Source organism: Ictalurus punctatus, chromosome 10, assembly GCF_001660625.3.
Source record: "Ictalurus punctatus breed USDA103 chromosome 10, Coco_2.0, whole genome shotgun sequence".
Lineage (NCBI taxonomy): Eukaryota > Metazoa > Chordata > Actinopteri > Siluriformes > Ictaluridae > Ictalurus > Ictalurus punctatus.
In genome coordinates, this window is record NC_030425.2 from 30,374,441 (window position 1) to 30,392,500 (window position 18,060).

An 18,060-nucleotide genomic window follows, 5' to 3' on the forward strand; every position below is an offset into this window, starting at 1 on the left:
TCTGAATGATATATTATACCGTATGTCTGATAAAACGGTTTGTTCTTATAAACCGACTGCAGCGGGGTTAGGGTTAGGGTTAGAGCATAGACTACTGTCCTGAACTGAATATTTATTTACAGTCAGGGGAAAAAGAAAGTACACCCTCCTTCAGTTCTATGATTTTATTTATCAGGACCTAAATAAAAATAGTGTGGTCCTAACCAACTTCTATATACAAATAAATAAATTCAGGTGACACCAATATTCAGAAAGCAGGTGGGAAGAAATAAGTACACCCTATAATTCAGTAACATGTAGAAGCACCTTTAGCAACAACGTCTTGAAGTAAATGTTTTCTAGAGGAGTTTATCAGTCTCTCAGATCGTTTTGGAGAAATTCTGGTCCCCTCGTCTTTACATCATTGCTCTAGTTCATTGATGTTTGAGGACACACAGTTCTCTTAAGATCCCACCTCAGCATCTCAATGGGGTTGAGGTCTGGACTTTGACTTGGCCATTCCAACACCCTAATTTTTTTTCTTTTTTTTCCATCCAGATGTTGATTTGATGGTGTGTTTAGGATCTCTGTCCTGTTGCATGACCCAATTTCAGCCCAGATTAAGATGCTGGACAGATGGCCTCACATTTGTCTCCAAATTGAAATCTGTTGTGTTTTTGTTGTCACCTGAAGTTATTTATTTGTTTATAGAAGTTGCTGAAGACCACACAATTGTTATTTAGGCCCTGATAAATAAAAACGTAGAACTGAAGGATCTTCTCTTTCCCATGACTGTATATATTCCAGACTCTCTGGAAGATTTATCATACTATAAAGCATGGTGTTCAATTCCATTTGAATGTTGATTTGCAAGATTTGTCATTTATAACACAGCACTACATCAGTCCTCGTGTATAAAACTTTTGTACTTGTTTCCTGAGCAGTAAAGAATCTATTGTTCTACATATATTATTGTTAATGGTTTAAAATGATTGATAGATAAATGAAATGCTTTATGAAACAGCACCAGACATGGTGCTCCTGATTCATTACACTGATTCATTACTCTGATTCATTACACTGATTCATTACTCTGATTCATTACACTGATTTGTTACTCTGATTTATTACACTGATTCATTACCCTGATTCATTACATTGATTCATTACACTGATTCATTACATTGATTCATTACCCTGATTCATTACTTGATTTGTTACACTGATACATTACACTGATTCATTACACCGATTCATTACCCTGATTCATTACACTGATTCATTACCCTGATTCATTACACTGATTCATTACACTGATTCATTACACCCAATTCATTACCCTGATTCATTTCACATTACGCATCTGCTATGAAGCTGTGCTTCTGACACACACGTCTACTTTAAAATTCTAATTTAAAGTAAATAATTAGGTCCAGGTGAGGATCTGGAGGTGGAGGCTCCAGGTGGAGGCTCCACACTAGTGGGGGTTGAGGAGACACCCCCTCCCCCACACTATGTAAAACACTTTGAGTGTATAGAAAAGTGGTATATCAATCTAACTGTAACTACACTAACTAACAAAATAATGAAAGTCTGACTGTGCTAATGTTAGTTTTATTCTCTGCATGTCTGTATAACTAAATGTCAAGTCTAATGCTGATTATGTGAAGAGATGCGTCAAAACACACACACACACACACACACACACACACACACACACACACACACAGTCTGTAGTCTGCGATGTGACTGGACAGTAATTTAACACATGATGTTTTAGCACACGTTGTTTTCCTCTTTTGCTTTAACACATATTTACTCTGACGTTACACAACTTGTGTCGAAACAGCGCTAAGATGAAAAGTGTGTGTTGTTAAATAGCACCTCATGTTTGAGTGTAAAAATAAGAACATGTCGGCTGAAGTGGATGAGAGACTGCTGTAATCTTCCCATAAACCCAGGAAACATTATCCGTGTACACCAAGTCCTCTCTGGAATTCTACCCAATACATCTGTCATTTCTGGAAGGGGCTTTCAGTACACACCTCTGCTTTCTGTCTTTAAACACCTCACTGTCTTCTCCTGCATCCTGAATACCTGAATTCCTTTACACAACTGAACTCACAGATATTTCCGTCCTTTTCTATTCCACTGAGACTAAAGACAAGAGCAAGACAGGAATAAACCCACAAACACTTCTTCACCTGGATAATAACGGCAAACAGACGCAGATAAACCTTTAACATGTTTTTTTTTTAAAATCAAGATTGTCACTGTTTATGAATTCACAAATTCCAAAGAAAGAAAATTTGGCTCTAAAACTACTTTTTGCTCTTTAACTCTAAAACGCTGATCACTTCAAACAGCGCATGCAGAGCTGGGAATGGCACAAAGCTCTTCAACACACACACACACACACACACACAGTCATGCACATGCGGAGTGTTAACGGCATGGAGGTCCACCAGCTGACCTTTGTGCTTGCCCTTTTTCTCCTTCTTGGCGCTGCCTGTCTGTGGGGTCGACGTGAGCGGTTTGGATTTTTTAGCTGAGCGAGGAACCTGAACCTCCGCTACAGCCTTGTCCTCCTCCTGCTCAGCTTCTTGTACTGCACAGGGAAGGACGCGAGGAGCGATGTGGGAGAAACACGAACACGAGATCAGGTGGAGTCAGTGTGAAAATGAAGGTGAAGTTAGAGAATTAGCTCTATAAAGTTTTAGTAGTTGTTTATTATGTTAATAAAACATTCTGCTTAGTTTCACAATACAATGCGTTTCTGTTCTTAACGATGTAAACAATAGATGTTTGAATGTGTTAGTCTGAAACCTGTAAAGTTGCAATAAATCTTTTTTTGTTGTTTTTCCAGTTTTGCATGTTGCTTGGATTTTTGAATTGTTTATTAAAGAGTGAACTCAGGGGAAATCAGTCCCTCCAGGAGTTTGGGATTTTCCGACTGTAGAAATTAACACAAAATCAAGGAAACTCTGCAATATTCAGACGAGCTGCAATTTTTCTAAATTACTGCAGATTTTCCGCAGATTTGGGCCAAGACGTTCAGTGTTCAGTCGAAGCCCTCTTCGATTCACGTGTGTCGAACGTGAGTACAGCTAAAAGGTCTCGTAACCAACAAACATTACTGCGAAAGACCGTGCAGAACGATTTTGTGCGATTGCAATTTCGCCGAGTCGTTTTCCGCAAAAAAACACACACAAAAAAACTCTGCAAGTTGCATCGCAAATTCTGAAAAAACTGTGTGAAATCCTGTACGGACTGAAGTACAAACCGGATGATTCCAGATGAAGACTAAAGAGAGATTAGAACCTGATGTGGCTTGTGTTCTGTGGAAGTATAGCTGACTACAGGAAGAAATAATGTTTAGGAATTCAGCCACATGGCATTTTTGACGCGAGCTTTAAGAATAACGGCGATGCCTGCTGTACAGACGTGTCGGCTGTTTTATCTGACGAGCTGCTCGTGTTCACAGAAACTTTTCACATTTATATCTTTATCACTGGGGAATTTGACCAGGTGATCTGTTTCACAAATAAAATCAGCAAGAGCTCAAAACATTCTGCATCACTGCTACACTCCCAACAAACCATCCTCCCACTCGCGATTTCACTCGCGTCTCCGTAAATCTGAGCCCCTTTCAATCAGAGACTGAAATTCAGTGAGTCAGAAACGTGAGAAGAGGACACGTGGCAGGAGACGTTCCACGTGAATGTCATGCAAAAGTTTCATGTTTATTTTTGACAGTTTTGACACTTTACTGCGTAAATATTAAAAAGGAATTCTTCCTCATCCGCTGAGCTGCTGTTGTTTTCCTGCTAGTGCACATTTACATTTATTTAAATAAATTTAAATATGTCAGGAATGAGGCAGCATTGTGAGCACACATTGTTTAACAGTGTGCGATTAATTCCTCGGTCTTCACAAAGCCAGCAGCGCGAGTCAGTATTATAAACTCGGAGCAGAGCAGCCGGGACATGATGTTCTTTCACGCTGATCTGAGTTCAGTTTTCCAGCTTGTTGGGTTTCAATTGTATAGAGAAGAATCTGAGTGGAGTACAGATAGGAACCTGACAGCTCTTTTCCTACCATGGTAGATGGTGCTGCTGTTGCTGCTGAGATAGGACTCCACAAGCGGCGCCTGCTCCTCACACTGCCGTGTTCTGCGGGTCCGAGAGCGACCGTCCAGGTTCGACTGCACCATCAGGGGCTCCTGGCGCTTCTTCTTCTGCTTCTGCTCTAAGAGAGCTCGCTGGAACACATGCATACATCATATATAAGCACTACATCACCCATCATCTCTCACTCACTTTCAGTAAGAGCTTCATCCCGATGGCGGTGGATCCGGAGTCTATCCCGGGAACACTGGGTGTGAGGCAGGAATACAGCCTGGATGGGCTGCCAGTACATCTCCTGGCACAACACACACACATTGTATACTTGTATTTAGTTTGTGCCGACAGACATCAGCTAGCGTTGTAGCTCCGTGTACTTCTGGTACGAGGAGACATAAAAATTTTATAGCAGCTGAAGTCCAATGGAATAAGTTTTGTAGATGTTTATATAGGTTTAAGACAGCTGTCAGGAAGGACATGAAGTAGGTGTTACAGTATGTAGCCCTATGAACACAGTAAAGACTCTTGTGTCTGTCCTCATTGTGTGTTTGGACCACCATACTGAACAATACTCACATTTAAACACAAACCACCAAAGAAACATCGTTATTTTCATATAGACACATGAGACCCTGAGACATAAGACACGGAGACACATGAGATATGAGACACATGACACACTGAGACACATGAGATATGAGACACATGAGGCACTGAGACACATGAGATATAAGACACATGACACACTGAGACACATGAGATATGAGACACATGAGATATAAGACACATGAGATATGAGACACATGAGATATAAGACACATGACACACTGAGACACATGAGATAAGAGACACATGAGATATAAGACACATGAGATATGAGACACATGAGATATGAGACACATGAGATATAAGACATATGACACACTGAGACACATGAGATATGAGACACATGAGATATGAGACACATGAGATATGAGACACATGAGATATGACACATGACACACTGAGACACATGAGATATGAGACACATGAGATATGAGACACATGAGGCACTGAGACACATGAGATATGAGACACATGAGATATGAGACACATGAGATATGAGACACATGAGGCACTGAGACACATGAGATATGAGACACATGAGATATGAGACACATGAGGCACTGAGACACATGAGATATGAGACACATGAGATATGAGACACATGAGATATGAGACACATGAGGCACTGAGACACATGAGATATGAGACACATGAGATATGAGACACATGAGGCACTAAGACACATGAGATATAAGACACATGACACACTGACACTGAGATTCATGAGACATTTGTCTGTCTGTCCTCACTATGTTTGGACCATCATTCTGAATAATATTCACATTTAAAGACAAACCACCAAGGAAACACGAACATCATTATTTATATATAGACACATGAGACATGAGACATGAGACACAGACACATGAGATATGAGACGCATGAGTCACTGAGACACTGAGACATGAAACACTGAGACAAATGAAACACACAGACACATAAGACATGAGACACTGAGACTAATGAGACACATGAGGCAATGACACATGAGACACTGAGAAAAATGAGACAGACACATGAGACACTGATACAAATGAGATACAGACACATATGAGATATGAGACACATGAGGCAATGACACATGAGACACTGATACAAATGAGATACAGACACATATGAGATATGAGACACATGAGGCAATGATACATGAGACATTGAAACAAATGAAACATAGAGACACATGAGACATAAGACACATATACAAATTGGACACAGAGACCCATGAGACACATGAGACCAATGAGACACAGACACATGAGGCAATGGCACACATGAGACATGAGACACTGAGATAATGAGAAACAGACACACGATATACGAGAAACATGAGGAAATGAGCCATGAGACACTTATACAAATGAGACAGAGACACATGAGACACATAAGACAAGAGACATGAGATATGAGACACATGAGGCAATGAGACACTGAGACACATGAGGCAGATGCATGAGATTTAACACATGAGACATGAGATACTGAGACAAATGAAACACTGAGACACCTGAGATAAGAGACACATGAGAAACTGAGACATGAGATGTGAGACACTGAGACACATGAGACAGCTATATCTGAGAAGTGTTTAAAGCAGATGTCCTCAGACTCCCACACTACGGCTGAAAAGCGATGATTCTCTCACGCGTTCTATCTGTGGAGAGATCTTACTGCACTGATACAGAAACAGAGCATTCTGAAACAAAGAGCGTTAAAGCTGTAGAGATACTGTAACGTGGAAAACATCCATCTGTCCTCTCCTCCAGAACTAAACCCACAATTCAGCAGATATTTACTGTTAGCATCGCGCTCGCCCGAGTCCATCACGTGGGAGGAAGTTTATAGCAGAAAATAATTCAGTTTATTGTAGAAACAACAACAAAATGATGACAGAATCTGGATCGAAATGTTCTTTAGAGATCCTAAAATAGTTCTTCTGTGGCACTGCTTTGTTGTAATAAAAAATGTAAAAACAGAAGAATATTAGGGTTTCGGGAAATTAAATTTAGACACGAGAACACAGATTACAGTCTGACTTTATTTTCCACACTTACACTGTGGATCTCCAACTTTCTACAGACTTTCACATGTAAAAACTTTACAGAAACACTCGGCTTGGTCATTCAGCTACTGACTCCAGGTTATTTCCGTTTCCAGGAAACATGGCTGTCAATCACTGTGGAACCCGACACGCCCACACAGCTCAGGGCTTACAGTACGTTTCAATAATATGCACTGGATTTATTTTTATTCTGTAACAGAAACCATGTTGAGATGCAGGTTTTTCTGTTCAGGTTCTATTTGAAGGATTTTTATTATAACTAACGGCACACTGATGATCTGAGACGTCCACAGGAAGGCATCAGAGCGTCTTAATTAAACGCCATAACGAGGTGGCTTTAATAAAGAAATTCAGTGGTGTCAGTGCTTTTTCTTGCTTGCGTTTTCTGTTGCTCTCTCTCTCTCTCTCTCTCTCACACACACACACACACACACACACACACACACACACACACACACAGTACTATGATTTATGACATGGTGCAGTGTACCATCTCCACAAGAAGGAGTCACAGAGACAGGTGATGATTTATGAGCTGAAGTCTCACCTGTCTGTCCAGCTTCTGCTGCCGGAGGTTACTGCACTCATCATCCAGGGTGCTGTGGAGAGACAGAAAGAAACAAGACATTTTTATAATGGTATTTTATTGAACAACTCCGAGCTCTCGGTTATTTTCCTCAGGGAGTGATCCTGAGCTCTTTAGAAGAAGTGTGAAAAGTCTCGACTTTGCCTTGAAGAAGCAATGGAGCGCTTAAAATAAGACACTATTAAACTGCCTCTGTGTAATGGTTCAGGAACCTCAGTGGCAGGTTGGAGAGACGATGAAAAGGTTCCTCCTGTATTCCTAAACTCATTACAGCCTTGCATTAATGACACAAAGCTCCTTGTATGAAACACACCAGCAGCTCTGTAATGAACGTGTGAATCAGTCTCGTCTTCACACACACACAGCAGCGAACAACCTGTCCTGGAGAGGAAAAGGAAAGTGGTGGATATGATGTCGTGCTGCTGTGTTAAAGGTATGAGTCAGTCTAAGTTCTCTTTCAGGTCCTGTAGGACCCACTGATCTTCACAGGGCCTTTGAACTGTCACCGGTTCTCGTCTGTTTCCTTCTAATGGTCTGTTCTGAAACGTTCACTCAGTGCTGCTGAGGAGGAAATGAAGCATGAAGGAATTGAATTGATCTCAGGGCGTGTGTGTGGATGAGACAGGTTCAGTGTTGTAGTGGTGTTAATTCTGAACCTAAAGGGTTGTTGAGTCCAGCCCTGGAGTGGCCGTACATTATGTTTAAGACTTTACACACAGTAAAATCCCCAGTGTTGAATTAACATCCAGAGTGTTTATTTGAGTCCAATGGACTTATATAAACACTGTGGGGTGTAAATTCAACACTGGTGATTTTGCTGTGAACACACTAATACAGCCACATTCTCCCCGATTTTGTCTTTACATCTTCGTTAACACACCTTTCTGACCACAGGGGGCAGGATTGTTGTTACACGCTGTCATATATCAAGGCGGTAACTCTGAACTTCATTTCCCAGCAGCCACTGCACCTGTTTACTGTATTACTGTCTCATGAGCACTCATATATATGCCACTGTTTGCACTGCTTGTTTGTCTCATGTTATCGTCTATCTATGCTTTTGTCCACGCTTCCGTGTTTAGTTTTTGCCACAGTATTTTGCCTCGTGTTATTGTGTCTTTCTTTTGTTGTTCGTTTGTTCATTAAACTGTTTGAAATCTGCGATTGCTTCCGCACTAATCTTTGAAATGGACACATGCTGATATATATATATATATATATATATATATATATATATATATATATATATATATATATATATATATAAAAGAGCCAGAATCTTTCATCATAATACCCGACTGTGTTGGAGGCATGTTGTTATAGGAAAATAATCAACAATATTGTGGTGTGATGCAGAGGAGCTACTGTTACAACCCTGAGGCTAATTATTTTCCTATAAAATGTTATATTCCTCTTACACCACGGCCATTTACTAAAGATTTGTCATTTTTATTTATTAAAGAAGATACATCATACTCTTTATCCATTTATAGTTACATTTAATGTCAGTGGAACAAGTTAGTTCCTGTCCTCACTTACATTATAGCAGCTTTTATCTCATTCACTCACAACTTACAAAATAAACTTCATATCAACACCACACACGTTTCCGCCGTACACGTCCCTGTGAACGAGCCGTTAATATAGAAACGAGAACGTATCAGAACGTTATAACAGAGCCGCTGTTATAGAGAATTAATCACTATCTCCTGACCAATCACAGTCCAGAACTCAGCAGCACTGTGGGGATAAATATACCGCTGATTATTATTATTATTATTATTATTATTATTATAACAAAATCCGTGTACAGAGTTACAGAAGATGTGACATTTATAAACGGATTCTACACTTGTGATTCTACACTTGTGATTCTACAGGTCCTGGAGTAACGTCTGCTGGTCGTCTTATTCCACTCTCCAGTTAAATATCAGGATTTTAGGAGCTGTGTGAAATGATTCTAAAAGTCCAGCAGATCTTTAATACACTCTCACTGTAGTTAATTCCAGATCTATTTATTCTTCCTCTTCATGTCTGCTGCAGGCTTGAAGGAAAATCTCCTTTTCCTTATCAAACCATCTCGTTTTACACACACACACACACACACACACACACACACACACACGCACACACACACACACACACACAGTCAGCACATTCATCAGTCAGGAATGTTTGTTACCATCAAACTAGAAAATAATGACATAAACAGATTTGCTGTAATGAGGGTCAACATCTCATTATATAACACAGGAAAGATGATGCAACACAGTGTGTGTGTGTGTGTGTGTGTGTGTGTGTGTGTGTGTGTGTGTGTGTGTGTGTGTGTGTGTGTGTGTGTGTGTGTGTGTGTGTTCATCTCTCTGAAGGTGTTTTTCCTCATTGTTCATTCTCTGTATCTCTTACAGTCAAAATTATTTTCATATTGTCTCTTTGGGAAACACGACACAGAACTTGACGGCCGAACACTGAATCACAGGAGGAACAACACGATTCATCCATTCAGTGAGATTCCGTCATTATCCTGTGGCTTTTGTGAAGACGCCACTCTTCATTTTGGGTGACTGAGTCTCAGCTTCAGCATCAGTAATAATTCTGTCTCACACATGGCTTCATCTGATCAATTTCACTTCCTCTCCCTCTTCCTCCTCCTCCTCCGTGTAAAATCCGCCAGCTTTTGTTTGAAACCGCGTGGATTCGTGTCACATGTCATAACAAATCCACTGTTCATCTATTAACCTTCAGGCATGGCAAAGCAGATTCATAATAATAATAATAATAATAATAATAATAATAATATGTGAACATCAAAATAAAGAATTCCTCAAGAGTTCGTTATTATAGATTTCTAGAAAAATCTAGATTTTTTTTCTAAAAGAATAAATCATTCTGTTGTTGGGTTCTCCAGAGGCACACACCAAAGAAGGCTTTATGGTGGGATATGGATTATTTTGTGGTCGTTCATGCTCCTAAAATGGTTCTAGTGTGGAACCTTTCTGATAGGGAAACACTCTGGTGTAGTGTTCAACATAGAACCATTAAGGTGCAGATAAAAGAACCTTTTGTGGTGCTGTATGGAGATTATTAATCTACTAACAATGTTAATGTGATAGATATGCTTTTAAGGGGGGAAAAAAGGGGTTCATCACGGGTTCCTTGAGTGTTCATTGTATAATTAAGGGTTCTTAGCCTATTAAAAAGTGTTGGAACCTATTCTCATAAAAACTCTCATTTTAGGGTTCCCTCAGAGGAACAACCAAAGAACTCTGAAGGGTTCTAGATTAGAGATTTTCCCCCTAATGAACTGGTTTATTTAGGTTTGAGGGTTGTAGTCTATGTAGCGAGACATTTTGGGGGGGGCGAGGGGGGTTCTGTTCCTTGTGAAATGGTTCTAGAGTACTTCAAGTGCACTTTGATGACTTGCTAGCGCTACTAAGTCCTGATTATTTCCTCAGATAAGGGATAGGTATTTATCAGTGCTTCAATCCAGCAGTTGGAGCACTGATCTCATGTGGTATATGATGACCGGGCTGGAGAACAGGAACATGGGTAGTGTGTTATTAACAAATCAAAGCAACATACAAAGTGTGTGAGATCATGTGACACGGCGGTCTTCGGAACAGTGGAGCTTGTTTTTAATACAGTACCTCAACAATCTTGTGTGTGTGTGTGTGTGTGTGTGTGTGTGTCTGTATGTGTGTGGTGAGCCATGAGCCCATTGTGTCTTTAATAAACTCTCATTAAATAAAAAATAGTATGAGGCAGAGCTGAGCCAGTTTCTGCCTCGACTTATTCTTAATAAAGCCCGGTACACTCAGATCAGATGTTTCAGTAATCCGATAGTAAAAATTCACACCAGCCACTTAACACACGTCTGTCGTCTCCATCAGCTCTGAGGGAAAATGACGGACCAGTGATGGTCTCTGAAGGTGAGGCCAGTCTCCACAAGCTCTTAAAGCACATCTATTATTTACTGGTGTTGGGTTCTCTTTCTCCGAGACAGAGTCAAGACCAAGCCCATCACCAGTGGAGTCCGAGTCAAGACCCATTGTAAAGGGGGGCGAAAAGGGGGCGCGAGTCCAGATGCTCAGATGTGCTGGGTGTAGCATCTTCCTAACCTGACATGAAGTTTCTCTTTAAAATAAATAAATAAACAAAGCATCTACTTTGGCATTATCATTTTGTAATAAGTACATAAGTACTATAAGTACACAGGACATGTTAAGCACAGCCCATTCTTCTAGCATGCGCTGCAGAGTAATCCTATTTTAGGGGTTAGGGGTTAGGGAACATGTGTGCGGTAAAGGAAATGACACACAGTTTGCTAGTTATAGAAAAGATTTTTTTTAAAGAAAAGCAACAGCACATGTAAAGATTTTAAACTCAAAGCACATTGGTTTTGATTTAAACACACAGCAGGTAATAAAATGCAGTAAAAACTAGGATTTGTTTTGGGTCGCAGAGATAAACATGTACATTTGGTACTGAACATTACACGCTATTTGTTCATGGAGTCGATGAACAATATTAACAGTAAACAGGGAGTGTCAGAAAAATATTTCGAGTCTTCGTAGACAAGACCGAGACATCACCGAGTAGAAGTTAACCCGGGTTTATGACAACACCAAGACCATTGTTTCGTGTTCTCAAAATCAACACTGGCCTCAAGGAGCACAACACTATAATTTACTATTCAATAATCCTTTAGTGTTTATCTTCACTGTCAATTTCCTAATCTCTTATTTTCAACTTCTGGTTATTTTCCCGGTTATATATTATTCGAGATATTATTAATTGTTTTATTCCTTGTGTAAAGTGTTTTGAGATTTTGGACTCCAAGTAAAAAGCGCTATATAACAAATTATTATTAGTAGTAGTAATAGTAGTAGTAGAATGTAATAGTAGTAGTATTAATAGTAGTAGTAGTATGTATTAGTATTAGTAGTAGTAGAATGTAATAGTATTAGTATTAGTAGTAGTAGAATGTAATAGTAGTAGTATGTATGTATTAGTAGTGGTAGTAGTAGTAGTATGTATGTATGTATGTATTAGTAGCAGTAGAATGTAATAGTAGTAGTAGTAGTAGTAGTAGTAGTATGTATGTATTAGTAGTAGTCGTATGTATTAGTAGTAGTAGTAGAATGTAATAGTAGTAGTAGTATGTATTAGTAGTATGTATTAGTAGTAGTAGTAGTAGTAGTAGTAGTATGTATGTATGTATGTATTAGTAGCAGTAGAATGTAATAGTAGTAGTAGTATGTATTAGTAGTAGTATGTATGTATTAGTAGTATGTATTAGTAGTAGTAGTAGAATGTAATAGTAGTAGTAGTATGTATTAGTATTATGTATTAGTAGTAGTATTAATAGTAGTAGTAGTATGTATTAGTAGTAGTAGTAGAATGTAATAGTAGTAGTAGTAGTAGTAGTAGTAGTATGTATGTATTAGTAGCAGTAGAATGTAATAGTAGTAGTAGTATGTATTAGTGGTATGTATTAGTAGTAGTCATATGTATTAGTAGTAGTATTAGTAGTAGTATTGGTAGTAGTAGTAGTAGTAGTAGTATGTATTAGTAGTAGTAGTAGTAGTAGTAGTAGTAGTCGTATGTATTAGTAGTAGTAGAAGAATGTAATAGTAGTAGTAGTATGTATTAGTATTATGTATTAATAGTAGTAGTAGTAGTAGTATGTATGTATGTATTAGTAGTAGTAGTAGTAGTAGTAGTAGTCGTATGTATTAGTAGTAGTAGAAGAATGTAATAGTAGTAGTAGTATGTATTAGTATTATGTATTAGTATTAGTAGTAGTAGTAGTAGTAGTATGTATGTAATAGTAGCAGTAGAATGTAATAGTAGTAGTTGTATGTATTAGTAGTAGTAGAAGAATGTAATAGTAGTAGTAGTATGTATTAGTATTATGTATTAGTAGTAGTATTAATAGTAGTAGTAGTATGTATTAGTAGTAGTAGTAGAATGTAATAGTAGTAGTAGTAGTAGTAGTAGTAGTAGTATGTATGTATTAGTAGCAGTAGAATGCAATAGTAGTAGTAGTATGTATTAGTGGTATGTATTAGTAGTAGTAGTATGTATTAGTAGTAGTCATATGTATTAGTAGTAGTATTAGTAGTAGTATTGGTAGTAGTAGTAGTAGTAGTATGTATTAGTAGTAGTAGTAGTAGTAGTAGTAGTCGTATGTATTAGTAGCAGTAGAAGAATGTAATAGTAGTAGTAGTATGTATTAGTATTATGTATTAATAGTAGTAGTAGTAGTAGTATGTATGTATTAGTAGTAGTATTAGTAGTAGTAGTAGTCGTCGTATGTATTAGTAGTAGTAGAAGAATGTAATAGTAGTAGTAGTATGTATTAGTATTATGTATTAGTATTAGTAGTAGTAGTAGTAGTAGTCGTATGTATTAGTAGTAGTAGAAGAATGTAATAGTAGTAGTAGTATGTATTAGTATTATGTATTAGTATTAGTAGTAGTAGTAGTAGTAGTATGTATGTAATAGTAGTAGTCGTATGTATTAGTAGTAGTAGAAGAATGTAATAGTAGTAGTAGTATGTATTAGTATTATGTATTAGTATTAGTAGTAGTAGTAGTAGTATGTATGTATTAGTAGTAGTAGTAGAATGTAATAGTAGTAGTCGTATGTATTAGTAGTAGTAGTAGAATGTAATAGTAGTAGTAGTAGTAGTAGTATGTATGTATGTATTAGTAGCAGTAGAATGTAATAGTAGTAGTAGTATGTATTAGTATTAATAGTAGTAGTATGTATGTATTAGTAGTAGTAGTAGTAGTAGTAGTATGTAATACTATTATGTTCGCAGCATTTACAAATGAATTTACAAAGATCTTATAGAGGTTTCAAGGTTCCAGAGTACAAGTAACAAGTTTGTCATAAACACTTGCTTACATTTCTGATTTTAAGAATACTTTGAAAGCATGTTTTAATGGAATGTGTAGGTCTGGCTTAAATCAAAGAGTCAAGGCTTTAGACTTTTCTATGTTAACTTTCCTGGAAATTGGTGACAGAGCCTGAAAAATGAGGCACAGGGAACTATGAGCTGATCTGAAGTCTGTGGTTTCACAAATCTTTCAGAAATCTGCACAGAATGGATCAGATGGAAAAGCAGAAGCTGATCTGAGAACAGTGACAGATCTGAACCTTCTGATAAATCGTGCAAATGGATATGGATTAGCTGCTGAGTGTACATTTTAGCTAAATGGAGTATAATGCACCGTGCTGATCTGGGAGCAGTTCTTTCTCAAATCCTAACCTGCTGAGAAACTGCACACATGCTCCTGGATGAGCAGCCGAGGGGAAATCTCACCACAAAGCCAGAAAACAGCAGGAGCTTGTTTCACGTTAGATGCACAGGTGGCTGAGAAGATCCTCATTTCATAACTCTTTTGTTTTATCTTTTTTTGTCTGTTCTTCCAGCTGCACTCCAGCCCCTGTGAGATTTTGCGAGTGTTCTGAAGCCCACACAGCAGCTCCAAAAATAGTTCTTTCATTTTAGAAGAGAGGAGCGAGAATAAAAAGCCCAAATAAACACTGGAGATGTTGTTCGGAACAGGACACGTGCAGGAACGAGCGTTACATACGGAACAGAAGACAAGCACTCACTCCCTGATGCAATCTTTCAATAAACAAGTGATGGCAAATGAACTGTGTAACTTATAGCAACCAGGAGCCAATGAGAGGCGAGGAAGCAGTGCAGCCATGGCGATGGGGTTCTCCTGGAAGCAGCAGCAGCAGCAGCAGCAGTCGGAGCGGCGGCTTTTCAGACTCACACAGAGAACAGACACGGATCTGTGTTTCACCCACAGAGAGGAAAAGTGCTAATTAACTCCAACATCATCCACTATTCCGAGTGGCATGCATAAATTAGGAACCTCTGAAAGAGGACGGAGTGTGTGCACGTTGGAGAAGAAGAAATGAACCCAAGCTCTTCAAGTGTAAAATTCAAACCATCCCAAATAAAATATACGGAATCACTGGCGAAGGAATCACACCACACATACACAAACAATGCACAAATTCTTTAAGATGTGATTACATTTCTAAAAGCTAGAGCTGAAAGTTGATGAAGGACTAAAACAAATCCAACAGAAAAGTGCAACACAACGACACGGATAAACAGATGAACTAACAGCTGCTTTAACAAGTGTTTCTACCACGTTTCTACCACCACAACGATTCAACACAACGTGAAGCGCTGCAACGTCCATGTGCTCTGACTCCATCTCTCACACACACACACACACACACACACACACACACACACACACGTTAATCAGCACATGGAATCAGACATCACACTGATGCTCCTCTAACACGCTGCAGGTCTGAAGGCCACTGTACCTGTACGGAATCCAGTCCGCCGAGTGTTTGGAGCTCATATCTCACGCTGTCGAGGAGCCGCTGGATGAGACGGGGGCTGGGGAGCGCTGAGGCAGAGCGACGCACAACAGCGGAGGATTTGGAGAGTGAGACGGACGACCATTGTCTGAATTTCTCCTACAGCTCAGACGCTAATCTTCAGCCTCTGTTGTTCTGCAGCCAGAGCTCAGCTCTCGCTTCAGTGCTTCTCATTCTGTGTGTGCTGATCTCTCTCTTCTCAAACTGTCTCTCGACCACTCTCTATGTCTCTCACATAACCCCTCCACTGCGCAGCTGCCTTCTGCTCTCTCAGTACACTGTATCTCTCTGTCTCTCTCTCTCTCTCTCTGTATATCTATCTGTGTATATATATATATATATATATATATCTGTCTGTTTCTCTGTCTGCTTGATTGGTTGCTTTGATGTCAACAGTCCTTCAATCAACACACACACACGCACACACACACACACACACACATGCAGTCTCACATGTTGTGTGATTTATTCATGCTTTCATCCAGTGCAGGTCGTATTAGCATGAGACACACACTGCAGCTCTAATTGTCTGATTTAAACCGAGTGCAAACAAAAGGAACATAACTACTGAACTGTTTACACTCTTCGCTCTCTCGCTCTGTGTGTGAGTGTGTGTGTGTGTATGTGTGTGCGGGTGTGTGTGTGATCCCATGTTAATCACACGCCGAGTTAATTTTCTCAGATGCAAAACCTCATCCTAATAACTAATAAAATGCACCAATCAGACGAAAGAGTTCACGATGAATTAAAAGCAGCCTGTTAAACCGTGTTAATCCCACACACTGCTGAGTTCTGGATTGTGATTGGTCAGAAGGTGTGAGCTAGTTTTCTATAACAGCAGCTCTGACAGTAGCGCATCTGCACATCACAGGTTTATATACATAGCAACAACTCATTCACGTTGATGGAAGGAGTCTCCAGTGTCAGTGCTGTGTAACAGTCAGAGGTAAAGCTGTGATTTTTTTCCGACTTCTTCAGGACAGAGGAGTTTACACTTCTTTGCGGTTTCTCGGTAACATTCGCAACAAGCTGCGTTTGTTTGTCTTATTAACGTGAAGAGAGAGAGTAAAGAGAGAGAATAGAGACAGAGGGAATAGAGGGAGAGAATAAAGAGAGAGAAGAGAGAGAGAACAAAGAGAGAGAATAGAGAGAGAGAATAGAGAGAGAATAGAGAGAGAGAATAGAGAGAGGGATGGTGAGGGAACGAGTGTTTATAGCTGCTATAACGAAAGTGAGAACAGGAACTCACTCGTTTCATCGATGTTCCACAGCATTAAATGTAATTATAAATTTGTTAAATAAAGAAATATGTGTGTTGTTGGTTGTCGCTGTGGAATAAACGGAATAAAATATTTACAGAAACTATTGGAACAGCGAGGCTAATTCTATTTTATCCCTGTGCACTGAAGACATTTGGGTTTGAGATCAAAAGATAAAGAGAGTTTAGGATTTCAGGTTTTTTTCCCTGGTATTTTTATATAAACAGCTTAGAACACGGCACCTTTTGTGGCAGATCACCCAATATTCAGGTGAACAAAAGTATAGGAACTTGGCAGACAGAATGTTCCTGTAGATTTCTGAATTCATTCTGCTGCTCCATCATGAGTTCCATCATCAATAAAGATGAGTGAGAATGTTCCAGAAGCAGCCGTGCAAGCCCAGGCCATGACGCTACCTCCACCATGTTTCACCGATCAGCTCGTATGTTCTGGATCATGAGCAGATCCTTTCTTTCTCCACACTTTGGCCTTTCTGTCACTTTGGTAGATGTTCATCTCGGTTCCAGAACTTTTGTGGATCATCTCTGTATTTCTTTGTGAATTCCAGTCTGGATTTCTGACTCTTACTGCTGATGAGGGGTTTACAGCTTGTGCTACGGCCTATAAATTTCTGCTCTCGAAGTCTTCTTCGAACAGTGGATTGTGAGACCTTCACCCTGCCCTGTGGAGGTTGTTGGTGATGTCACAGACTGTTGTTTTTGTGTTTTTCTTCACAGCTCTCACAATGTTTGTGTCATCAGCTGCTGTTGTTTTCCTTGGCCGACCCGTTCGTTGTCTGTCGCTTAGCACACCAGTGGTTTCTTTCTTTTTCAGGACATTCCAGATTGTTGTATTATCTATGCCCAATGTTTGTGCAATGCCTCGGATTGATTTTCCCTCTTTCTCAGCTTCAACGTGGCTTGCATTTCTCCCATAGACAGCTCTCTGATCTTCATGTTGGTTTATCCTTTTTAACAACAGTTGCAGTCTTCACAGGTGAGCCCAGGGCTCAAACCAAGAGTAGAT

General features: G+C 39.3%; 1 protein-coding gene across 3 annotated transcripts in view; it reads right to left on the bottom strand.

Annotated features, from left to right (window-relative positions):
• The window catches only part of tub (TUB bipartite transcription factor), a 55,917-nt gene that overhangs the window by 10,629 nt on the left and 27,228 nt on the right, over positions 1 to 18,060 (bottom strand). Inside the window, exons 1-4 of one of the 3 annotated variants that reach the window (XM_017478901.3) lie at positions 15,719 to 16,006; positions 7,316 to 7,367; positions 4,078 to 4,240; positions 2,453 to 2,587 (exon numbers count right to left, since the gene is read on the bottom strand). In XM_017478901.3, coding sequence (XP_017334390.1) covers positions 2,453 to 2,587; positions 4,078 to 4,240; positions 7,316 to 7,367; positions 15,719 to 15,756 — 388 coding nt within the window. In that variant the 5' untranslated portion in view covers positions 15,757 to 16,006. Of the gene's footprint in view, positions 1 to 2,452; positions 2,588 to 4,077; positions 4,241 to 7,315; positions 7,368 to 15,718; positions 16,007 to 18,060 lie in introns of those variants that run through there. The other 2 variants (XM_017478900.3, XM_017478903.3) reach the window with 2 other exon arrangements.